The sequence below is a fragment of the Chanodichthys erythropterus genome, chromosome 21 (genome assembly GCF_024489055.1).
Source record: "Chanodichthys erythropterus isolate Z2021 chromosome 21, ASM2448905v1, whole genome shotgun sequence".
Classification (NCBI taxonomy): domain Eukaryota; kingdom Metazoa; phylum Chordata; class Actinopteri; order Cypriniformes; family Xenocyprididae; genus Chanodichthys; species Chanodichthys erythropterus.
In genome coordinates this window covers 27,739,469-27,766,631 of record NC_090241.1, presented here as the reverse complement: position 1 = coordinate 27,766,631, position 27,163 = coordinate 27,739,469, and the positions used below count along the sequence as shown (strand labels likewise).

Genomic DNA, 27,163 nt, shown 5'->3' with positions numbered 1-27,163 from the left:
ATGCACCCTTTTCTAAGTGATTCTTCTGAAACCGAAACTCAATGTAGGGTCAAGAGGTTAAGTTTATTACTCTGCCAAGAGCTCCATTAGAGAAAGCCTCATGGGAACAGCTCAGAATAATGCATTTTTGATGATTCCCATTGCTTTTGGTTTTTAATACCGTTCTGATATGTCGCTGCGGTTTTGCTTATAAAGTGAGAGCTTGAATGAACCTGCATGTTTCAGCTAAAAACAGAAAACCTTAGTGTTACCTGAAGACAAACACATTTTTTAGGTTGATCAGGAGAACACTGATATAAAACACAGATGAGAAAGACTGAGGGTCGGGCCAAAAGTAAAGATGGATGAACTCAGCTCACGCAATCCAAATACTTTCCCATCAACGCCACAGGTGAGCTGGATGCTGAAGTAATGTTGGTAACTGAATGGGGCTATAGTCTCTATGCTGCTGTTAGTGTCTCTCTTGTGTGGGATTGAGAGAGACAGTGTCTCACCTTCTGTCTGAGCAGTTCTCCTAGGCATATCTTGGCAGGTTGAAGGAGGTTCATCTTTCAGAGAGACAGTGATTGCTCCGGGGCTCTCTCTCTCTCACACACACACACACTCTTTCTCATTCTCTCTGTATCTGTGTGTGCATTGTCAGAGGGAAGCACTTAGTGAAGTCTCTAGTGTCGCAATTGACCCAGTTAGAACCCAGGTAAAGACAACATGAAGGATAAACCTAATCATGTCATGAGTGGAAAGTATTGAATGTAGAATAAGTGTTATAGTATAAGGTTATATTTACTAGAAAGATCTTTCTTTTTCTTTCTTTCTTTCTTTCTTTCTTTCTTTCTTTTCTTTCTTTCTGATAGCCAAGATAGCCCACAAAGTTTAAATACCGTCTGGCTAGTGAGCTTCCCAAAACAGTCTTTTGTGGCTGTTTGAACACATTCGACCACATGAGCGTCTACACTACGAAAGCAATCCAGTGGAATGCAACCACTACCTATGGAAGTGGTCGAAAGTGGACAAGCTTAAAACGTTTTCACTTGTATTTAATGTCGTACACTTGTGATCCGATTGAAAACACATCTTAAAGATGCAGTGAGTAAATTTTAGTGGCATTTAGCGGTGAGGTTGCGAATTGCAACTAAAGGTGCACACCCCTCGCACCCCTAGAGTGTTTGTCCATTTAGGGCTGCTGTAGAAACATGCCGGCGACATAATGGCGACTTGACATGGAGGGGGGACCCGTGGTGTATGTGATAGAAATGGCTCATTCTAAGGTCATAAAAACATAACGGTTCATTATGTAAGGTCTTTATGTACCACTGAAAACATAATTATGTATATTATATTGCATTTCTGTCAATAGATCCGCCCAAATTTTACACATTGCATCTTTAATACCAGGTGTAAACAGAGCCTTTCTTCCTAATGCTCAGTTAAAGTCCAAATCCAAGTCCAAATTAAACCCTGCGGCTCGTGACGACACATTGATGTCTAAACGACCGGTTTGTGCGAGAAACTGAACAGTATTTATATCATCTAACTCTAAAACACCACTATGTCTAACTGCCATTCACATCCGGTTGGTGAGGTCTGAACGCACTCTGACAACGGCAGTGATGTCTCGCACTCATTGAAGCAAAGCGCGAGACATCACTTCTGTCATCAGAATGCGTTTTTTGACCTCACTAACCGGTTGCTGAACGCAGTTGGACATAGTGGTGTTTTAGAGGTAAAAAATGATATAAATACTGTTCGGTTTCTCGTACAAACCGATCGTGTCTTAGGACATCAATGTGTCGTCACGAGCCTCAGGGTTTAATTTGGATTTGTCTGTGCGTGGTTTTTTGACTCTTATAGATGGAGTTCCCATTATACGACTGACAGACGGCAACAGTTGGAGTTAAAAATCATCATTTGTGTTCTACTGAAGAAACAAAGTCACCTACATCTTGGATGCCTTGGGGGTAAGCAGATAAACATCAAATTTTAATTTGTGGGTGAACTATCCCTTTAAGCTTTATTGATAGATTGTTTATACATTATCTTAGGAAGCTTGTTTCCATCACGGAATAAAAAAATTAAGGTAATTGCGACTTCTTAATCACACAATTCTGACTTTATTTTCTTGCAATTGTGAGATATAAACTCGAAAGATATAACTTAAAAATTTCAAGTTATATGTGTCACAATTCTGACTTTTATTCTGGCAATTACGAGTTTATATCTCACAATTCTGAGAAAAAAGTTATAACTAGTCAGCAATATATAAACTCACAATTGTGAGAAAAATATTAACAAGTCAGAGTTATCTTGTGATTTAATTATTCTTGAATTATTCTTTATTCCATTGCAGAAACAAGCTTCCATAATTATCTAATCAGCCATAACTTGAAAAATATCTGTGCACAACAATTTTTACTTTTCTTTCTTGTTCCCTATATTTGCTGTAATTGATGACAGATCATTCCTTGTCCTTTTCATCAGATTGTCTTCTGGCAACATTTAAGGCAAAACTCATTTAAATAAAAAATACTAAAGGAGAATTGTTAAAAGTTAATAGAGAAAATGTTCTACAGCATTTAAAGATAAGCCACTAAAACAATGGATATTCTGAAATAAAGAGAAAGCCAGTGAATTCAAAAATGTTATGACAGTTAATTGCAACACGTTCCAGCAATACATAATGATCTTGGAAGCTGTAACGGACAATGCTTTCAGTAGCCGTTATCAAGATAATGTTCTCACTGCATCGTTGTAATGGTCTAATTGGGTGTTTGGATAAATTTGTAGGCTATAGCGTTTTTTTCTGTTTTTTCAGGCATGGCCAATTATGTATCCAGGTGTTTCTCAGATATAATGAAAAGAACAGCAAGAACTAGAGTTAAATGCTTTTAAATAGAGCTGAAGATTAGCATTACAAGCATTAATAGCAAGACGTTGTTCACTCTTTCCCACACAGCGAGGACAGATCACCCTGACAATGACCTGCTTCTGTTTTTTTGGGGTCACAACCTCAGCCTCTGGCACCCTCAAATAGGCTGTTATTAGGGCTTGTTTGAAGATAAAAAAAGCCTCCAGCACAGACTAACGCACACACACACAAATTGTGCCCAAGTCAAAGTATATATTTAAACCTCTAATAATTTTCAAAATGCTCACGATGCTGGAAGCAGGTGCAGTAGCATGTGCATATAACTTTTTAGGTATTAGGTTTTTGCTAGAACTGGTAAGTCTATCACTAAATATATTATAAAGGAAAAATGCAGATGGGCCATGTTTGATTTACTACAATTCATCACCAACTGCATGACAAAACCATGATATTTTATGACACTTCAAAACATAAAGCAACTAAGCGAGTTCACAGGAAGGTACGTAAATATACCTTTGATGTTTTTCTGCCAGTACACTCAGTGACATAGCTGAAACTCACACATACATATACACACATATACACTCTAACTAGTGTCTAACATGGCCGAAATTCGCAGTTTGCACTGGTACTGATATATTTTAACCTTTAAAAATGTGTTATTATTTAATATTCTTGATTTCTTACTAGAGCCCTGGAGTGTGACATCATGAACATCAACATCATAAAAAAAAAAAAAACTCATTTTGATGAAAAACTCATAAAAAAAAAAAAAAAAAAAAAAATTCTGGGTCATGGATCTATATGGGGTGGATAGGGTTTATAAGCATTTGCATTAAATGATAACTCCTAAAGCTCTCAAACCAGAGCTTTTACTGCCTCTCATTAGAAAACCACACAGACTATCACCTACAACAGATACAGGAGACTGTTTAGTGTTTTTAAAAGAATGCTACCCAAGTGTTAACTTGAACAGCAAAGGAAAATGAAGCAGACTACTTGAAATGCCTGGTATAATTGTGATAATTTATGCATTGCCATCAGCCCCACCTTGTAGTTTTGATGCACCTTGAGATACTTACTTTAAAATGTTCTCTGTCTGAGAACATTTGTCTAAATTGAGCAATAAGCACTCTGCCCCTCAGAGAATCTACTAATGGAATTTAAATTAAAACAATGTGCACAAACAACACCCGTGGCACCATTTTCAAACACACATGCACACTCACAAAATACCAATTCACACACATCATTCCTTCTTGAATCATCCCTGAGCTCTCCTAACCACTGAAAAGTGATATAATATGCATAAACATGCCCATAAATCCACAGTCATGTCCAAAAACTAGGAGTTATGTGAGGGCGCATTTGCAAAGAAATGAACTTCGGTTGTCATGTAACTCTTCGTAAGTCTTCTGGGCTACCTTTTAGCATGTAAATCCCAGACTTGCAGAGATACATGGGAAAGAAGGGATTTAAAAAGAAGTGTGTGCATGTAAAAGAGAAGGGCAAAAGTAATATATCATAGTCACTCCCATAAAACAGCGAAAAGATGAGAAGAGCCATAGAAAAGAGTCTGAACTTTTAATAAGTCATGTCTGCAGAGCCCGAGACCTCGAACTTCACAGATGATTGGGCTTCCAGGGACGTTTTTGTGGTCTGGACTGTCTGTAATGCGTAAGGGCACAAGAAGACACCAGTATCTGCTCTCTTAAGTCACCGACCCTGCTAACAGCAGCCAAGTCCTCCCTCGGAGCCGAAAACTGACTCTGTCTGGCAGAGTTCCCTGCCTTCCCTCCCTACATGCTCATACTGGAGAATAAGAATAAGAAAGAAGGAGATCTCTGTGAACCGCAGTAAATGTGTGTGTGGGTGCATTTACGTGTGTGCTCAAGCTTGCGTTTATGTATGAGGGACGGACTTGTGAATTATACCTGAATCCCCCCAGGGAGGATTGCATAAAAGGTATTAATTTCTTTCATTACGGCATTTTCCTTAAACCGGACTTCTAGCTAAATTGAATCATCACGCTCCCTGCATGAAATTAAATATTCTCTAAACAAATACTACAGTATATCAAACACTTTAGCATTCAAACAACATATTACAACACAGATTCAGGACTATGAATCATCTATCTATCTATCTATCCATCTATCCATCTATCCATCTATCTATCCTACCTTAAGATCTACCTTTCAAACTTCAAGTCTTTTTCAACTTTGTTCATAACTTTCAAACCAAGCATTTTTCAAGCCAACATTCATATTTGTCTTTAAAAACTTTGCTTTTCGAGATAAAATTAGTTATTTTAATTTCTTTGAATTTCAATTCATTTTATTTCTACCTCCTTACATTCAAACTGCAATTGTACCCTGTTTAGTTTGTTTCAAGAATGAAATGGAATTTAAAAGGCATTTTCAATGCGATCATGAATGGTGCACTACCTTTTTACAACAGTGAACAGCTGATGACCTCATTGCTCAAATAGTCACATTTAAGCAACTGAGAGGGATATAAAACAGGACTTCTTGTGTGTATCAAAGAGTGCAGGCACAGAGGCTGGCAATTACGACGACAGCCTGGATTTTGGTTAGCCATCATAATGATTTTCTAATGACACATCCCAAGTACAAAACCAAAACAAGATCCTACTAAGCTTGAAGCTGTTTGTGGGAGAGAACAGAATTTTTAGTGAGTATAAGTCCTAAACAAATCTAGCCGTCTTCACAAGACGTTCACTCTCAGGGAAGGAACATGATTTAAGTGTTTAGTCAAAGCTTTTGAACAAACCATTCCATAGGGCTTCCACTACGTCTTACATAAAGCAGACTAGATCTTTAATTTCATCTTTAGTTGCACTATGGTATTTTGATAATCTCCAGAAAACTTATATATCTTTCTTTTCTTTTTTTTTCATATTGTAAGTTGGAATATCCTTTCTTGTGCATGCATGTAGTATGTCTCCAGTGTATTTTTTGGCAGTCGAGAGTGGTCAGTGTCAATGTTGACTGACAGAAGTACACTAAGATTAGACATAAAGGTCCTGGGAAACCAACCACACTGATATCATATACTGCATCAGTATTCCAATTTGGAGGGAAGACTGTAAACATATAGTTTAAGCTTAAAGCAAATATTACCTTTCAATTGCAATTCCTGAGAATAAAATTACACTGTTATAAGAAATCATGGATGCGTAGTCCTGGAAAATGGGCTGCTACCAAGAACATGGATATTCAGAAAAAAGCAATCCCATGGGAAATACTGTTTCAGAACTAAAAACTAATTGCATTGCTTAGCCAACCAAGAGCCGTGCACTAACCCCAACAAACCCAACATGAAATCCAATTCCCCCAGCAAGGGTTAAACTCACAGTTGCACAAATTCTGAATTCAGGTCCTTTCTGTTAGACATACTCAATCCCTAAGAGTGTTCGAAAAACCAATTAAAGAAACACAATAACGGGCAACAGAAAGGAAAATTAGTTCAGGCAGCAGACTGTGAAAACTCCTTGAATTAGAAAGGTGAAACAGACATGTAACCTAAGAAGAGAAGTAGCTTGCTCAGCACAAAACTGAAGAGATTCCCACAAAGCACAATTAAAAAACCTTATTGCCTAATATGACAGTAGAATAGAAGCACATTAAAAATGCACTGAAAGTTAACATTATGATACTCGGGTTTCCTGGAAACACTGAGGACAAAAATAATAACGCATATTTCCCATGTAATCTATATCATATCAATTGCAGTTGTTTGTTTATTTATTTCTATCAGGAAAGCAGTGGATGTAATCTCCAGCAGGGGCTGTAAGCATCCACAGAGCAACAGTGTAAGACACAGCCAAGACAACAGAAATGCATCTTACCTTTGAAGGACAGGAAGACTCGCGGAACAGAGGCGGGTGGCAGGGAAGACAAAGGGTTGCTGTGGACCGAGACAGCTGAGAACACAGAGACCAGAAGGGTCCCCAGCACCAAAGTCCCGACTCCCTGCATGATCACTTTATCCAAAGACCCACAAGAGATTTATTCGGTCCTGCATGAGAAGGGAGGGAGGAAGGGGGTGAGGATCAACATTAGACAGATATAAATGAGCTGAAAGAGATCGTCATATATTCATGATTTCAATTTCACATTTCTTCTCATTTAATGGAAGCAAATTGTTTATAGAGATAAGTTTGAGTTATTTTTTTAATGGATATTTACAGGTTTCTACTCAATTGGTTATCGGTTCCTTAATTATGAGTCTACTGATAAATGGTAAGATATTGTTCCATATTCCTTGTGGAAACCTTTCACTTTGTAATAATTGACCTAGTAAAATATTCATAATGCACATCATGGTTTTTATTGTTGTAGTGTAATGGCCATTTAATTAACTGTCAAAAAGCAGAAGTAAAAGAATAATAATAATAATAATAATATATATTTTTAATTACTTTCAATAAATAATCAGTTAAATATCAGTCTTAAAAACTACAGTGGTTGATCTTTGTCACAACTAATGCTTTTTCCCCTCATTCCAATCAAATCAAATAGCCTATCCATCAGCATATGACTTGCAAATGAACTTCAGTTATCAATAGCAGTGTCATATCCATTTTCAGCAAAAACATGTCTCTTTCAAAATATTTTTCCATCGGATTTCAGTAGCATGTAATGGACTGATCCTCTTACAAATAATGTAGCCTATAAAAACATTTGGATAAGTGTGCTGCTGATCTTCTGTACAAACAAGTATTATGATGATATATGTGACGTAAAGCATAAAATACCTGTAAATCGTAAAATAAACTGAAATGAACATAGAACTCACCTACAAAACGCCCGTCGCAAATGGTCCTGTGTGTCCCACTGTAAAAATCATTTACAATCCAGCGGAAAGAAAACGTACAGAAACAAAAACAATTCGTCCAGTCAAAAGTAACCGCGTACACGTGTCCACAAAGTAGTTGCTCCTTTAAACTAATATATGTGACTGATTCCGTGTCAGTTCAAATGGAGTGCGCGTATCCCCTCTCGACCGGAGTTTTTAAACCCGTCTCGTGTATTTTTGTCCACGCAGAAGCAGCAGCAGCAGCAGCGCGCGCGCTTCAGGTCCACTGACTGTCTGCTGCTGAAGTAGTCTGGCAGGTGGATGGAGCGCTGTTACTCCCCCTGGGCGGAGACTTACCTTAAAAGTAACACCCATTTATGTTTTGAACGCAATTAAGCATTGCAAATGCATGCGGCGAGACCAAAACAAAATAACGAGACATGTTAGTAATGGGGGCGCAAGGCTTATCTTCACTAAATCACACGCAAACATGCGAACGACTCTCGCGTGCGCTCGCCTCGCGCTCTCACTCTCTATCACCCTGGGCGACGCCCACGCGCTACACGCGTTCACAACAGTAGCACACAGTTATTTGGAGATAAAAGATAACAATTTCAATGCATTGTTCTTAAAAGAAAGGAAGTAATGTGTATATAATTAGGCCAATATCATCTATATTATTTTAAAAATATGATACAACACACCTAGCTATGGAAAACATTCCTTCTCTGCTAGTAAAGTGCATGATGAACAAAAAAAAAAAAAGAAAAAACTTTTTAGTGAATACTGATGGACAGACAATATTTGTAGAAATTACAGTATGTTGCCATGTTAACTCAAGATTGTTCAAACTTTACGTTTCCTTTAAACTTTTACTGAAAGAAACACGTTTTTACCTTTTACAAAAGTTTACAAGCTTTCTGTTGTATAATATAAGTTCAGAGATTCTCATTAGCAACATAAATCTGCAACATTTTAAACATAATAAGATCAACTTATCTCAAAATCATGCACTTTAATTGATAACCTCATGGATCAAGGACATTTTACAGTGCATGTCAACAAACAGATGTGTTTGTTGCTGTTCAGTGCTGTGAAAGAGTCGAGGGCTCAATCCACAATAGCTTTCTCTGTTTTGCTGAGAATCAGTAAATGCAATGGTGTGTTTCACAATTTGATTTCATGCCATTATAGAATAAATTCCACAAAGTATGAAATCTGCCTTGAGGAGACAGGAGTGAGAATGGCATGTTAGTGCAGAACACATGATTATGAGATTTGCTGAGACGTAAAAACGGCAGTACAGAATAATGATTTTTGTAGATTTGTTCATTTTAATGCATTATGCATTCTCAGTCAAGCCCCTCACACAAGCATAGTATAACCTTGGGGTCATAGTGCAATGTGGACTTTGCATGCATGCCTGTGTCTCAGTATTTATGCAAAAATGCATAACCTGATGTTTCACGAAGTTTGCACAAAACAGTCATTGCCTAACCACAGAAATGCCAGTAAGGGCTATTCATCAAATAAATGGATGAATTGCAAAAAAATACATCCAAACCACAATACACAAACCTTGAATGCTCAGTGAGAGATTTGTGAATTACATTTCATTTATTTTCTTTTACAGTTTTTGTGCTTTAGTGTGTGTGTGGTTCAGGTATTCCCTATATTAAGGATAGTAATATACCAGAAATTTTTGTGGGGAAATTTTGTGGGAAAACAGCTACTAAATGTTAAACCTACCCATACCACCAAACCTGTCCCTAATCTCAATAGCAGCAAAAGTGTTTTGCAACTTAATATGAACCCAATAAGTACACTGTAGCCAACAAGGCCACTTAATATAAAGTGGGACCGGCCTGTTTGAGGGTCAAAACTTGGTTTTAGGGATAAGGTTATAATTAGGTTAAAGGTAGGTTTAGGGTAAGGTTTCAGGTTAGGCACTTAGTTGTGATGGGTATGGTTAGGGTAAGGAGCTAGACATTGCAGCCTTTCAATGAATGTCCTCACAAAGATAGATGTACAAGAATGTGTGTGTGCATTTTTGTGATTTATGAGGACACAAATTTGTATAATGACATGGGTATTACACTGGTATTGTGACGTAAACATGAAATATGAGGACATTTCATGAGTTCTCATATTTAAAATAGCTTTGAAAACATACTAAACAATGTTTTATTAAAAATGTAAAAATGCACAATGTTTTCTGTGATGGGTAGTGTAGGGGGATAGAATGTATAGTTTGTACAGTATAAAAACCATAATGCCTACAGAATGTCCTCACTTTGATAGCAGAACAAACCTGTGTGCATGTGTGTGTGTTAATAGAAAAATTTGTATGCAGTCTGTCTCTATTGGGGTTTTGAATGGCATAATTTATTAAAAGCAACATTTGTCTCTATAACTATGCCATTTACAGCACTTATTCTTGTTATACTTGATACAATCTCCAAATGGGTCTATAAAAAGCATGAAAAAAAAAATTCATTACCTTTATTAGATTACATGCTAGAACATGCAACATTCCATGTGATGTTTTCATTAGCAAAATAAGGGGAAACTAAATGACAACGAGCCTATTATGATAGTAAAAATAAACTGCTCTTTAAAACAATAAAATATACGGGCTAGAGTTCAAATCAGTCACATAGTTTTTCTGTGATAACGGATGAATCTCTCCAAGATTTCTCTTTGAAATTGGAATGTGTATGCAAGCTCTCTCTCTGTCTGTCTGGTGAGGCACTGAAGAAGCACAGATGAAGATAGGCAGATAAGGGAGAGATTTCTTCCTTTCAACACCTGACTGTCTTCTAACGAAGCATGTCATTCTGTGCGAGTGTGTGTTTGAGCACTAAAGGAAACAGACAGAAAGTCTGAAGACTCGATAGCCTAAATGACTCACTGGGCCTGGATTTCAAAAGCCTCTGCAATGAAGATCAAATGTAGCACACAACAGTATCCTTGAATACGAGACAATTAAACAAAAATGATTAAGCTGAGTACTGTAAGTGAGAGTTTAAGTCTATAAGTGGCTGGTTGCAGTTGGCTCAAGTAGACAGATAACAGGTGTGATCCAGGACGACAATGACACAGAGACACGGAATGGCCTTGATTTTCACACACCAAGCCAAGGCAATTACCACTCACAGCTCAGTAAAGCATCTCATTATGTCTGCATCAGCAGTCAGTCAAAGCACAGGCTCATGCATGTGAGTATATTCCAATCTATTTCAAAAGATAGAAAGGAGATAGCGATACACACCTGATGAGTGGATTAAGTATGATTTATGTGTGGTCTGCTCGTAAAGGTTTAGTGTAATCAACCCAAAACCCAAAACATTTGCTTAGTATTCAAAACTGGCCACTCAAGTTCATATAATTTTCCATTGTATCCATCTATATGCAAATATTTCCATGTAATTTATAGCTGCAGGCCTGTAACCTTAACATGTACTCTATGGTTATCACTACTTTTTAATTATCTGAATGCTTTTTGCGGTTCTTTGTGACGCCTCATAATCTCATTTATGATTATTATCAAATACACGATTGTACAACCAGACGCTGGGTAATTTAGATCAAATCTAAATGACATACAAAACGAGACAGATGTCTTGGGATTTTTATGGAGTGTGTTAGAATCAGATATGACCGTATGGAATATTGTGAGTGGGATCCACGGCCTCTTCCGACATTATCTTTGATAATAGTTAAAAACGTCTGGGGAAATGGATGGATCCTGTGAAGGGCATTATAGTAGAATGGAAAAACACTTAGCACTTAAAATCAAGGAAAAGAGGGATTGGAGGAAATGACATAATTCTTTTGTAGTTACTTCAAAGATGGAGGTCAAGGGAAAATTGTCTACATCCTATTATTTTTCTTCAGAGGTGGGGATGTATTTCCGCTATGACAAAGACAATCCCTGCATCCAAATATGCCTACTTCCATACGATATAGTAGGCGAAAAACAGTCGAGTTTGAGTTGAGTAGTTTGTCAGAATTCACAGTATTCATAAAACAGTAGGTGAAAAGTACCCAGATGACCTACTATTTACAGCAAGATTCTGAAGTGCGCATCCACACTTTACTATCTCATGATGCCAAAGGATGGATTTGTGGATGGAAGTAAAGCGACCAACTGATGCCATAGGTCACATGGCGGTGACAACACGGCAGATGTAGTAGCTTCATTCATATTACACACATTCATAGTATGTAGCGTATAGAACATACTATTTTAACGATCCTGAAGTAAGTTACAAAAACCAAATGTATTGAATGTAGTGCCTACTATACAGTATGCGATGCTAATGATTGGTGGGGGAAAAAAATACAGTTATATTGAAAGAGGTCCTATTTTGCCTTTTTACAAAGTCTTGAATTTGTTTTGGGGTCTACTAGAATAGGTTTTCATGCTTGAATGTTCAAAAAAACAAACAAACAAACAAACAAACAAAAAAACATTAAGCTACTTTTTTTACATATTTTACATTGTTGCAGCACCTCTATTTCCAATCTCTCAGTAAAGTTCTGGGGTGCATTTCACAAAGCCAAATATGTCCACCAACACAATTCAATGGAATTTGCCACCATAGTTGGCAACTGATGCTTAGATGTTTAGTTCCCTTTCTGTCAATCACTTTAACATTGTTGACTGACAAATGGGGTCTTCACTTGGGAGCCCCAATCGAGATCCCATATGTCAGTCGACATAACATCTTCATTCCCTCCATCAGGGAACGAGGGTTATGACAGTAACCAAGATGTTCCGGTCTCTTTGAAGCCCCTCATTCCGAAAAATGAAATGTGCTCTAATTGGTCTGCTGGGCCAGTGTGCTGTGAATGGTCAACCGCTTCAAGCGTGCTTCGGAAATGCCAAGCCCCTTACCATAATGAGGAATGTTGCGACGTGTATGTTCCCGGGAAAAAAATCAAGACTACAAGGCGCTTCGGGGAGTGAACATCGTGCTTTGGAAATTTGCAGACATTTTTCATGCTCAATCAGCAACATAACATACAAAAGATAGTTGTAAAAAAAAAAAAAAAAAAAAAAAAAAAGCATAATAGGACCTCTTTTAAATTAAAATATCTTATTAAAATTAAATAAAAGTAACACACACAAAACCCTATTTTACAGCTAATAGAGTTGATTCATGCATGGACACAAAAAGACTATATACACAAACACACTTGATCATGTTCATAAATGTCTGTGCTTTGTTTTGCCTAATTTCTTTCAAGGCATGCCTGCAGCAATAAGCATGATAGCTCACACACAACCACAAACACACACACACACACAGGTCAGATCAGCTCTGGTGCATGTAATGACTGATCATGTACTCTCCCCTCAGTCACGGCACAGGATTTGCTACCTTTTACCTTTGAGATAACACATTAAAAATGCACAGCCTCCGCCACCACTCTAAGGACTCTAGCCTACTGTTCATTAGCATTTAAATGGGAAAGAGATAGCCGTGTTTGCCTGCAAGTCATATACCTACAGCAAAGGAGAGACTTCAGTGGACTTCCTATAAAATTCTACACCTCTTCTGAATCTATCCCTCCATACAACTGAAAACAACTATAATAGCTGCTGCTTTTATCTCCAGCTGGATTCAAAACAAATTAAGCCGTTGTGTTTTGCGAACAGTTTAGATTAGTTCAGCAACACTGTTTCCAAAGCAGTTCACTGAACATCAATGCTGGCTATTTAATTTACATTTGCATATTCATGAAAGCAGATATGGTTTGTTACCTTCTCAGTGTTTCTACTAGAAATTTACATTTTAACCAGTTAGTTCTGAATGCTTGTTCAATTGTTCATGAAATTGTTAATTGATTTTATTTAATTAACGTAAGCATGTTTTGTTGCATACAAACTGTTGAAATGACTCAAAATTATTAAAAATAAAATCTAAATTATTTTATTGGTAATCAGCAGCATTACCACAGAAAGACTTTTCAAATAATTTTGAATAATTGTTATTTTCCAAACATTATTTTTGTTGAGTTCTTACCAGAAAAAAAGAGCATGCTTGTTTTGTTGGTTAACAGCACCAAACCAGCATTAACCATCATGAATCTATTCTTTTTAGCAGGCTAGCATTATCAAATCTGTTTTGAGTTATGGAAAGACAGGCTGCTTTGCCTAAAAGATCAATCTGTCAATCTTTGGAACAAGTAGCTTAAAAGATGATAGTCCTCTTGTGCTTGATCCTTTCCAGATCCTGAATTGATGCAACTAACACAATGTTGCTTTAAAAGAGAGAGAGAAAAAGTTTAACTAAAGGCTTATGCATGTTTCCGCCTTGTCACCTCAGAAAAACGGTCATATTTTAATAATGTTTTGTCTGTGGTTTGCATGCTGGCTTTTGATATAAGTGACCTACTATCTCTTACAGTAAATACAGTAACAACAGACTGAGTGCCCCAGGTTTCCTTGTTCCCAGGGCTGAAACTAAGCTTAACTGTAGTGGTCACATATGGATCTAATCATGGCTGTTACAAACTGAGGTGTCCCACGAATAACAACAATGGTTTCATTTTCAAATGGCCCCCCGTCTGAAAGAGCCTCTTTCCTCACAACCCGCGGCCAGCAAGGTTGTGTAACCATCATCCTGTCAGAGTTGGCTGAATAAAACCCACCTCAAACTCTTACTTGCCGCTCCAGAAAACCACAGACGGCCCCTATTTGGATGACTAGCCTGGTGAACGCTGCGGAGACATGCTCCAAATCTGAACTATGTACTGAATATACAAAATTCAATGCTCTAGTGACCAAGGAAATGGGCTGAAGACATGAAGGATTCAACTGAAGTGGAGGTGATGGTTTCAGAACAAGAAAAATATGGTTGTGTGGGTCTTTTTAGGGGATGAAAAAAGAATGATCCAAGAACTGGACTTACAAGATCTAATTCACTTGGGATTAGATGAATACAATGAGAAATGCAGGAGGAAAATGCAGGAACTACTGATGTGGGTCACCGCAGCCTTAAGATACATTATTGCAGTCTGCTGGATACAAAAGAGTTGAACTATCTTGTCTTTGTATGAACTGTCTATGTACGCTACAACTATCTTTTTATTTGCTTTCATGTCATTCCAAAACCATATGACATTGTTTCTCTCATGTAACACAAAAGGAGCAATTTCAACAGTTGTGCTACTTAATTTTGATTTCACTTTTTTAACTTTAGTCAGAGTGTAATGTTGCTGTTAGAGCATAAAGAACATCTGCATAGTTACGATGCTCAAAGTTCAAAGATATTTTATTTTAAAGAATTTGCTGTTTAAGGACTACAACAAACAGCGGGTAGAGACTACAATAAGCTTCTTCCCGGGTTAGTGACATCACTAACGCTAAAATTTACATAAACCCTGCCCCCGAGAACATTAAATAAAGGGGTGAGGCCATGTTGGGCTGCTTTAGAGAGGAGGAAGAGTTGTTTTAGTAGAGTGCCGTTACCATGCTGTCATTTTACGTTCACAAACGAGGGTCAATTCAATGCTGGATTTGCACAAAAGATTATCATGAAGGCACATGCTAGTCGATGAATTGAATCCACTCCACAGCAACTACATAAATGTATCCACTAACCGTTCAGAAACATCCAGTTGCATTCTAAAAGTTCTTCCTGAGTCTCTCCATCAGTGTCCGACTCCAGTTTAAACAAAGTAAAGCTGAACATAGTTAATGAAAATTGTCATTTTGGCTGCGTGAGATTCTCCAGCTTTGTTGTTGTTGAGCATCTGATGCGCAAGCTGTTAAAGCTCCACCCTCTTATGGAAAGTGGGCCGGGAGCAGCAGCTCATTTGCATTTAAAGGGACACACACAAAATCTGTGTGGTATTTTGAGCTGAAAATTCACAGACACATTCTGGGGACACAAGAGACTTATATTACTTGTAAAAGGGGCATTATAGGTTTAATATTTTTGTGGCAATCATGATAAAATAATTGTGAAAAATTAAGAAATGTATGAATAGGCTGTTTAATGACTCATCAGTGCAGTAGTCTATGGTCAGAGATGCTGACATACTCGCATTTGCACAGTTGCCTTGATTTAGGGCAGCAAGAGCAACTAAAGCCCTGAATCACTGAGCTACATCTGAACATGTTTAAATCCCCCTGAATTAATAACAGTTAATCCTTCTTCCTGTTGTGGACATAAGGATAAGCATGTCATATATGTCATAAAAGCTCAGAATAAAGTAGGTTGTCATGCAATTTTCTTTGCACTCCTTTGACCAATTGATCCAATTTGTGCATTTAATATTTTTTTCTTTTTTTGGTGGGAGGTGGGGGGGCATTTCTCTTTTCTTCTCTTCTGCAATTTTACTTCTGATCTATCCGTGTACTATTCTGTGTAGTTTGCTCATATGTGATTTTTTTGTGTGTGTGTGTTTTTCACATTTGCACCTCACTTTGGATAAAAGCATATGCTAAATAAATACCGTAAATGTTTCAGGGGTGACATGTAAACAAATATACAATATTTGAAGACAAAAAGATGCTCTCATTCCCCTCTTGGTTCTTCAATGCATGTTCAGGTATAATCAAAGAAGCAAGTTTGCATGACACTGATGTGTAAATATCAGCATGATATCCACAGCACAAGGGTGACATTCAAAATAAAATGTCATGCGTCAAAGCTTTTAAAGTGACTTAAGTAGGAGCATCTCAATCCCTGAAAGAAAATGTGAGTAGATAAGAATGGCAGCAGTGTTAGATGACATTGTAATTTAATGTGATAACCAGCATAGCCACACATTCACACATCTGCTCCAGGAATTCCCAATAGGATGTATGTTTTCAAGAGACATGCTATATCTTACCCAGATGTCAGTGCGCAGTAGGAGGTATCTGGTGCATGTGCAAGCTCACTGTGGTTCGGATTAAACGCCAAAAAACACAACATGTGGCTCTGATCTTACAGTGATGTCACAGCTGCCCTTTTATTAATCCTTGAGGAATGTTTGTGATTGGTTGCAGTGTGCTCCACATCATTAACCTCCTTAAGTAACAAAACCCAAGCCTGACTTTCCACTGCTATGGATCTATATAAACCTCACTGCAAGGCCTGTCAAAGAAATGTATGTTATAGCAGCAATATTTCTTGTTTAAAAGCCAAATAACACTGGGTTGTTTCCCTTACAGATTAAATCTGCTGAACTTGATCCCCCTTACTTTGAATAAGAAGCTGCTTTGCCATCTTCCCCCCAAATGTTAAATATAAAATATATCAATAATATATATATCAATATATCAATTCAAATGTTACCAGGACATCATTTATAGTCTGATCAGCTCTGAAACCATTTATAGTACAATTTACATACTTGGAAAGTTCATGTATTGTAAAAGTATTCTTGAATTATTTAAAAAGAACTGAAAAGTAAGTACTAACAATAATTTAAATGTAATCAAAAGCACCTTTTTGAGAGAACCAAAGCAATGGAAGCCATCAGAATGTTTACTGCTAAAATTTCATATATGAGATATAAAAGATTTTAAGTTCTAGATTTCTGTAACAAAATGATAAAAATATATCAATAACGACATAATATGCTATGAAACAATATAATAAAATATGAAGCATGTTTACCTTTCCCCAGACATATAGAGACCATACCCTCCAATTAAATGTGTAACCTCTGCACTAGCATGCATATTGTATGTGTGTCCTTTTCACAAGGCATATTATAATATAATCTTCAAAAAAGCAAATTCAGCAGGAACAAAATGATTCGAATGGTTAACCTGGAGACCTCTTTCCAAAATGAGTCAATTAAAACCTCCATACCTGAGCAACATTTCTGCTGCATGAGCTGAAAAGTTCAAGCGCTGTAACCTCATGTGACCTCTTGCTCATTACTCTCACTGATAAGTAGGGGGAAGCTTGGCAGCAATGCCACTTTGAATCATAAATATTTAGTTATAATGATCATTCTAATTTTAACTGAGTTTGCATCTTAAATTAAATACGTCCACCAGCACAGAGTCACAAGACAGTGTTTGCATAAAGCACAGGTAAGACGCTACTGGGGGGGCGAGAAACACTCTCAACTTGACATGCTAATTTTCAATCAGACAAATGAGGTACTAATGAGACATGGCATTTTACACTGATGAGCATTTGACTGATGAGGTGACGTTATTATAAACACACACAAAACTAATCATTGTTCATAAATCCTGCCCACTAATATAACAATTCATAGTCAATGTTTAATACTACCATTAAAAAGTTGAGGGTCAGTAATATTATTTTAAAATACAAGGTAATTTGTCAAAAGTGACAGTTATGCTGTTACATTAAAAAAATAAATAAATAAAATAAAAGCTGTTCTTTTGAACATCAAAGAATCATAAAAAAAAGTATCATGGTTTTCACAAATAAGCAACTGTTTCAACATTGACAATAATAAGAAATGTTTCTTGAGCACCAAATCAGCATATTAGAATGATTTCTGAATGATCATGTGACACTGAAGACAATGATTCCATCACAGGAATAAATTAAAATTTTTAAATATATTAAAACAGAAAACATTTATTTTAATCAGTAATAACAGTTGTTATTGTATTTTTGATCAAATAAATGCAGCCTTGGTGAACCTAAGAAATGCAAAAACATTACAGATTTGACCAATCCCAAACTTTTGAATGGTAGTGTGTATAATATATATATATATATACAGCTATGGAAAAAATTAAGAGACCACTCCAAGTTCAGAAATCAATGTTAAGTGGTCTCTTAATTTTTTCCATAGCTGTATATAATATATATATATATCCCAAACTTTTGAATGGTAGTGTGTATAATATATATCTTCTTTTGTGCTCAAAAGAAAAAAGTCAGTCAAACAGGTTTAAAATAACATGGGTGAAGTATCTCTTTAAACATGACTGCGTATGACTGAATACACTCATATGGTCTTTATTTGTGATAACCATCATGGTATGGAGCTCATTAAAATAGGTGTGGAGGTCAGGCTATGATAGACAGCAAGATGTCAATCACAAATTCAAATTCAAACTAGGTATACCATCCACCTCCCACAGGTCAAAAAGAATTTGAATTTGTTTTCCTTTGATCAAAAATGGTTTTCTTATATCTGAACACCAAAAACTCAACTAAGAGTTCAGTTCAAGCACTGTGCTGCAAAACTGACATGGTTCTCTCAAAGCAGAAAGTGCTCTTCAGTGTTTTACAGCTAGAAGTTTAATTTACACCTTTAATTTGGCATTAGCTGATGCGTGAGGTGCATTTCTCGCTTCACACGTTCTCAATGTTCATGCTTGTCTTACCTTCCTACTCACCTTCAAACACTCGCCTCTCTCTCTCTCTGAATTGGAATGTTAACTTGATAATGCTGCAAAAAAAAACTAAAATTTAAAGATATAGTTCAGCCAAAAATGAAAATTCTGTCATCATTTATTCACCCTCATGGCATTCCAAAAGAGTGTCCTTCTTTCTTCTGTGGAACATAAACGAATATTTTGAGAAACTTTTTTTTTCCCATACAATGGAAGTCAACTAGCTACAAATGTTGTTTGGAATACCAGACATTCTTCGCAATAACTTTTTTAAATAAAGCTATGCAGGTTTGAAATGACATGAGGGTGAGTAAATGATAGAATTTAAATTTTTGGCTGGATTATCCCTTCAAGATAGTTTCAAGTTCTGAAAAACTACAAAGTAGAATACTGCCAAATTTATTCAATTAGCCTTTATTTAGGATTTAGTCCTTGATAAAAACAAAACAAACAACATTAAAATAAGTAAAAAAAAATATATTATATACTAATAGTCCTTGAGTGCATGAGATTAATGCAATTGGAGTTAAAGTTAAAAAATAATGACCTCAATTTTCAAAAAGAATCTTGAGCATGGGCCACCTAGGATCACATGGTCAAATATTGCCTTGTTGCGTCTCATTTCACTTTAAGTGTTGCCAGTTGTGTTTATTAAAAATAAACAAATTAAAAATATTTGAGAAATACACTATATTGCCAAAAGTTTAATGACATCCCATTCTTAATCCATAGGGTTTAATATAGAGTTGGCCCACCCTTTGCAGCTATAACAGCTTCAACTCTTCTAGAAAGGCTGTCCACAAGGTTTAGGAGTGTGCTTATTGAAATTTTGACCATTCTTTTAGAAGCGCATTTGTGAGGTCAGGCACTGATGTTGGATGAGAAGGCCTGGCTCGCAGTCTCCACTCTAATTCATCCCCAAGGTGTTCTATGGGGCTGAGGTCAGGACTCTGTGCAGGCCAGTCAAGTTCCTCCACACCAAACTCACTCATCCATGTCTTTATGGACCTTGCTTTATGCACTGGTGCGCAGTTGTGTTGGAACAGGAAGGGGCCAAAGTTGAGAGCATGAAATTGTCCAAAATGTCTTGGTATGCTGAAACATTAAGAGTTCCTTTCAATGGAACTAAAGGGTCAAGCCCAACCTCGGAAAAACAACCCCACACCATAACTTTACACTTGGCACAATGCAGTCAGGCAAGTACCGTTCTCCTGGCAACCACCAAACTTGACTTGTCCATCAGATTGCCAGACAGGGAAGCGTGATTCATCACTCAAGAGAACATGTCTACACTGCTCTAGAGTCCAGTGGCGGCGTGCTTTACACCACTGCATCCGACGCTTTGCATTGCATTCAGTAATGTAAGGCTTCGATGTAGCTGCTCGGCCATGGAAACCCATTCCATGAAGCTCTCTAAGCACTGTTCTTGAGCTAATCTGAAGGCCACACAGAGTTTTGAGGTCTGTAGCTATTAACTTTGCAGAAAGTTGATGACTTCTGCATACTGTGTGCCTCAGCATGCGCTGACCCCGCCCCATTTTATGTGGCCTACCACTTCGTGGCTGAGTTGCTGTTATTCCCAATTGCTTCTACTTTGTTATAATACCACTAACAGTTGACTGTGGAATATTTAGTAGTGAGGAAATTTCACGAATGGACTTATTGCACAGGTGGCAACATATCACGGTACCACACTTTACTTCACTGAGCTCCTAAGAGCGACCCATTCTTTCACAAATGTTTGTAGAAGCAGTTTGGAGCTCAAATTTATACATCTGTGGCCATGGAAGTGATTGGAACACCTGAATTCAATAATTTGGAGGGGTGTCCCAATACTTTTGGCAATATAGTGTATTAGTATTAAGTTTCAATATTAAGTTTCAAAATGAATCTTGAAGAGGCGCCACCTAGGATCACATAATCATAAATGGCAAAATTATTTAAAGTAACCATCATATGTATCCTATGCTAATGGCTTTTCAGAAGAAACCTTTGTGAAGGGATTCAGTAGCCCATTTTTGAGTGACACCTCCTTCTCATAGTGCCTGTATCACCCATGAAGATGGGCTATAAACCAATACTATAATCACCACAGACATTGAGGGTGATGTATCCCATTCGATAATAGGATTTTTGCCCATATTAAATAAGTTATTGCATATGGTCCCCCCAATCCTGAATATGTTTTTTTAGCCTTAGTTCAGACTCTCCTGATAACTTATATGAGCATGTACAGGAACAAAAAACACAAGACTATCTTAACTATTCTCTGTATGTTCTTAATTTTCTTTCTTTAGAATTATTCTGTTTGATCGTGGCACTGAGCCATTTGCTCTAGTCTGTGCAGTGCAAAGCCTTCGTATACCTCTTTAACTATTGTGTGTATGTATATATGTGTGTGTGTGTGTGTGTGTGTGTGTGTGTGTGTGTGTGTGTGTGTGTGTGTGTGCATGTCAGATACCTCTGCTCAGGGCCTGGGGGATTTTATTCTGTCAGGTCTTAAATAGCACTATGGGAAATATGAAACACTGATAGGACCTGGCTATGAACTGAAGCTGATAAAAGACGTTTAGAAGTGTGTGTGTGTGTGTGTGTGTGTGTGTGTGTGTGTGTGTGTGTGTGTGTGTGTGTGTGTGTGTGTGTGTGTGTGTGTGTGTGTGTGTGTGTGTGTGTGTGTGTGTGTGTGTGTGTGTTAAATGAGAGAGGGTTGTGAGTAAAGTAAGGTTTGTTTTATCCACATCAAACAAGCTTTTATCTGTAAAAGACACCATAATTACAATTCAGTGAAATAACTGCCATGATTAAGACTAATTCATTTACAGCCTGAAGTAATTAAGTGCAAATACTGAGTTTGAGCTTAAAGACCATGATAAAAAAAAAGAAGAAAAAAAAGATGAATAAAAATATTTGTGCTCATTCCACATGCACTATGTAGCTTGCGGTTATTTTTCCACCGACTTCAAACTGCAAAGAGGAACATGCAGCGCCGAAGTGTTGATTAAAACTGATTCTCCAACATGAAAATGAGTCACTCATGAAGAAATCAAAGAACTATCGATGTCTCTCTCCCTCTTTCTCTATGTTTCTCTGTCAGTCAGAGGTTGGTGCTCCTCTAATCAGCTGTCATCAGTGTAAATGTGAGCCGACTGCTCTTGGCCACTGAGGACATCAGGCAGCTCTCTGCTGTCAACTCCCATTAGCCCTCACTAGCGTCATAGCAGACTTCTGCCCCATTAGCAGCATGGCAATATACATTATACATACCATAGCCTAAAAAAGGTGTTATGAAACATTTGTCTGGCCAGGAATACAGCCATCTGACCATCTGCGACATGGATGGTTGAGAAACAAAGCACAGATGTGGGATCTTAAAAGTAGGAACATCCTCCCAACATTTCAATGAGTGTGTTTACATGTATGATCTTATACCGATTATGCTTAATATCCCAACAACATAAGGTCATGTAAACATCTTAAACTTTTTTTTATCAGGTAAAAGCCATAAATAGTTTAAATCCATTTCCGGATTGTTGTCCACTTCCCCAAAATCACTCTCCTTTACAGACATTCAGATGGCTTTATTCAACATGTGCACATCTTGTGTGCATATGTGTTTGTTTTTATGTCAAAACCAGAGAAAAACCATGTCAATTTCAAAATTAATTTTGACTTATGTTGACAGGTTTTCATAATGAGCTGATTCTTGATACTTGTAAACACAATCAATGTTATAATTAAAGGCTTAATTTCATACATAGTTTACAGTCAAAACCATATGGAACAGGCAGATATTTTCCCCAGATTTTCTGTGTTGGCTTAAAAAATCTGCATGCAAATGGATATAAAAAATTGTGGTGAATAAAATGTGTTAAATGGAGCTGAGACAACTACACTTGTTGATCGATCAATCAATTTAGCAAATAAGTGGCAAAGTGTGTGAAAGCAATATAAATGGTTGTTCGAGATCTGCAAAAAACTTCCTAGTAAAAGTTGGTTACACTTTATTTTAAGGTGCATAATTTATACAAAATTTACTATAATACGTTATTACTATATGAGGAACTTATTAGTTATTAGGAACTTCATCACCTTAAAATAGAGTGTTACCAAGTTTTGTAACATTACCAACAACATAAAGTATAGGGACAATAATGGATGGCGGTCGCCACTACTATAGATAACAGTTCATAAACAGCTAATTGCAGTGAACCTAAAATATAATCCTGTGATATATTTGTTTTTATTTTAGCTCAGATTATTTCACTGAGATTTTTGACAATTTGAGCCCAGCTGATGGCAGATGACTGATTGCTCCTCAGAGGAAAACTACCCTGCTGTCGTGATGGAGCCACAGCCACCACATCAGCCTTGGTGCCCTAATCTGCACTATACGGGAAAGTGTGAGGGGATTGATTGGGCAGTGGGGCATCTCGCCCTTTGGCTTTATATCTGAGGAGTTTAGCATGTGACCAACTGCAGAGGGGGGTCCTTTCAATATTAATGCAGCACCAGAAGGTTTAAACCTCAGCCTGAGAGGGAGTTGACAGGTCTGTGCCGATGGCTGGTATTGAACATATGTGCACCTGCATGTGTTAATGCCTGTGACCCAACTGGGACCAGTTAACACGATTTTATCCACAGCAGCAAAGCACATTCTGAACATAAAGCAGCATTATAACAGCTTGTGGAAAATGACTTTGGATAGTTTGACAATATAAAATGGCAAATCTTTGTAATCTTTCATCCATGGGGGAAAAAAAAAACTGACCTGCTGAATTCAATAACTAAAAATATCAACAGTTACAAAACAACAACAACAATAGTTACGTAATCAGATTACGTTTTTTTTTTTCCAAGTAAAACATTCATTGACTGACACCGCTCTCCATGTTGAGAGAAGGAGTAAGTGCAGAGGTATTATGTGCGCTGTGTGAAGATGATGGTTACTGTAGATCATTCTAAACTAAATGTGAGCATGCATTTACTCATTTCATTAGCACAAAAACAAATGGAACAATTAAGTGACCCTACAATGTCTAACTTATTATAGAGTGACAAAAATGATGTGCGTTATAACTCTATTCGGGACAGAATCTGCATAAAAAAAGCTCACTAATGACTAAAACACAATCCCGTACATTCTAGCCCTATATTAAAAAGTGTTTATTTTGTTTCAATTGAGGATTGCCTACTTGGCTTTACACAAAGTTTTTTTCCACACAAGCAAAGCCACTTTTCCACCATCGGGCCAAATGGTTCTAAGAATGGTAAGGAAATGGTTTCAGATATATTTCCACTTGAACTTGGTTCAGCACAGCATGATTACAAACCGTTCTCGGCCCGGAATTCATTCTACCATGCTGGTAGACGTCACCAGTCAGGATTGGTCATTTGACTGTTGCCTGGCAGTCAGTTTCTCTGTAGCTGTCCAAGCATGCTATTTAAGCAAAATAACACAATTTAATAATAATAGTAAAATTAAAAGAAATATCTGATCATCCTCCATAACAGGGGTCGCTATTTACATCTTATACAGTCTGTAAACTTCAGCGTTACCAAGGGGGTTCTTCAGATTGGCACAGAATGGAACGGTTAAGCAATGAGAATGGTTTGACCCGATGGTGGAAAAGTGGCACAAGAGCACATCTTTGAATAGCGTAAGGATATGTTTGCAGCGATGAATGGCAGGAATGGTAGTGCGTAAATTCCTTATATGGAGATAAGGGTTTGGGTGTGAATTATGCTAATAACTAACCACATATGCTCCTTTATTTAGAATAATCTGGACAAACCATAAAGCAAATTTATACAAATTTACATGTGAGAATTACCCATAAAATTTGCATAAGTGCACGTAAAAACCAAATAACTGACCAAATAGCTCCTGATAAACAATATGAGGGAATATTATTTCAGAAATGTGCCTATTTTCATTTTTGTTTTCAACAGCTGTTTCTGATCCTTTCAAATATGTGAATTCTTTTGAGTTTTGACCTCTGCTAAACCATGTTTATGAGATTGTAGTGTCCATCAGGGTCTGCCATGCTTGTTAAGACTGGTCACACTGAACAAAACGAGCTTTGCCACACTACAGACCCCACACACACAAACACACATACAAAAGCTGTTATTGCTTAGCACAGCTTGCAGACTTTCAATTATTCCCATTACTAAGTGCTTTTATGGTTTTAATGTGCTGACTACCCACTGATGTGGCCAATGGACATTAAGGATAAGCATTGGTTTATTCATAGCTGAATGTTTAAATGTGGGCATGATATTTTTTTCTGTCATTACGGCTTTACCTTGTAAAGACACCATCGATCATCAGTTCATACATGACTGCCACATAAAGGGTATCATAACTAAATGTAACCAACGTGAGGTTTCCCTGAATACATGAAACCCCAATGAGAACTTCTTGTCTTGTATTCACAGCTCAAAGAAAAGAAGGGCTGAAGAGATGAAGAGAAGGGCAAGTCTCACCTGTCTGTGATGAATTATTCATTGAAACAGCCAAGAGTGAGTGTTATGGTAAAGGAAATGCTTCAGGCTTGCTTAAGGTGACGTCCAACATGTTCCATCTGTGATAATCTGTCACAGACATTCAGAACATGAGCACAAGTACAATTAACACACACACACAAAGAAATACACATATACAAACACACTCCATCTCACACTCTCTAAGCAGCATCTCAGAGAATTGTGTTACCATAGAGACAGAGGGATGAGTATTTTAATGAAGAGTGCATGATGGGTGAAGAGTAAATACTGGTTAACGGACCCATTCAAGACCTCAATTTCAAAAGACTCCTGCTTTCAAAATTTATTTGGCATTATTAATGTCTGAGATTTATTATTAACATAGTTCTTCTAGCACACATTGTAGTATTGAGCTAAAATAGTAATACAGAAACATTAAGGATCCAACTATTAATTATTTAATCATTTAAATAATTTAATATCCATATGCAAATTAATAATAATTTACCTAACATTTTGTCATAATTTACTCACCCGCATGTCATTTGAAATCCGTATGACTTGTATGTCCAAGCTGCTGTTTTCTATACATTCTATACAAGTGAATTGTGATCACAACTGTAAAAAAAAAAAAAAAAAAAAAAAAAAAAGATTTTTGTGAACATCTTAATTTCATCCATTCCTCACACAATCATATGTCTTCAAAATATAGTCAATATGTAATATAGAAAAAAAATTATTATGCTTTTTTTGTCCTTTTTTGGAGTTTGACAGCCCCTGGTTCCAATTTACCTTTCATTGTACAGAAAAGAGCAGTGTGAACATTTTTCAAAACATCTTTTGTTTCACAGACAAAAGAAAGGATGAGTAAATAATGAAAGAGCTTTAATTTTTGGGGTGGACTGTCCCTTTAAGAGATGTGCTTGATAATTTATTTAAATTTCAGTGAGAAATTGCATCAGAGTTCGGCCTGTTTTAAATAAGAAGCTGAAAATCTCTATAAATTCAAAGAGTCTTTCCCAGAAGTCATTGGAAAAACAGTCAGGTATTGAATGTCCTCTAAAATAGGATCTGTGTAGCCCTGAAATGTTTCCAACAGTAAGTACAGCAGCCTTGGCCAGTTATGATGCCAGAACACCCCTAAAAATAAAGATAATCACAGTCCTGACTCACAGAAAACTTTCACACTCAGGCCATGGTCCAATCACTGTCACCCAGCAGTGGCCTTGCGGATCATATTGCAAAAATTGCTTGGACAGTTGATGATTGTTCTGTATCTGCTACTAATATATGATAAGTAATTTCTTTTTTTAAAGTCTCAAGTGTGGGCAAAAAGTTGCTGCTATGACCAACTTGTTAGACAAAAATGTCTCCTGTCTAAATAACTATCAGTCAAAATTATAGGATAGCAAGGGAGAAATTAATGATTGGAATAGAACTAAAGCAAAATGCTTGACAGTCAGAACATAGCAATCTGTCTGCTATATTTATATCTATTTCACACCACCGCTGAAACAGCATGAATAACAATGTTTGCAATAATATCCTCTGAGGCCAATTTACACAGTAGATCTCTATAAAATTATTTTGAGCTCGATCTGTCTCAATCTGGACAAAAAAAAAAGTGAGCTTGCATAATGGGTCCAATCTTGCTG

The 27,163-nt window shown here is 37.0% G+C and overlaps 1 protein-coding gene across 2 annotated transcripts in view; it reads right to left on the bottom strand.

Moving 5' to 3' along the window:
- Positions 1-7,780, bottom strand: part of sema3fa (sema domain, immunoglobulin domain (Ig), short basic domain, secreted, (semaphorin) 3Fa) — a 53,709-nt gene extending 45,929 nt beyond the window's left edge. For both annotated transcript variants that reach the window (XM_067374633.1, XM_067374634.1), the window contains exons 1-2: positions 7,688-7,780; positions 6,738-6,907 (exon numbers count right to left, since the gene is read on the bottom strand). In XM_067374633.1, the coding sequence (XP_067230734.1) occupies positions 6,738-6,867 (130 nt within the window). In that variant the 5' untranslated portion in view covers positions 6,868-6,907; positions 7,688-7,780. The remainder of the gene's footprint in view (positions 1-6,737; positions 6,908-7,687) is intronic.
- Positions 7,781-27,163: the final 19,383 nt, after the last annotated feature.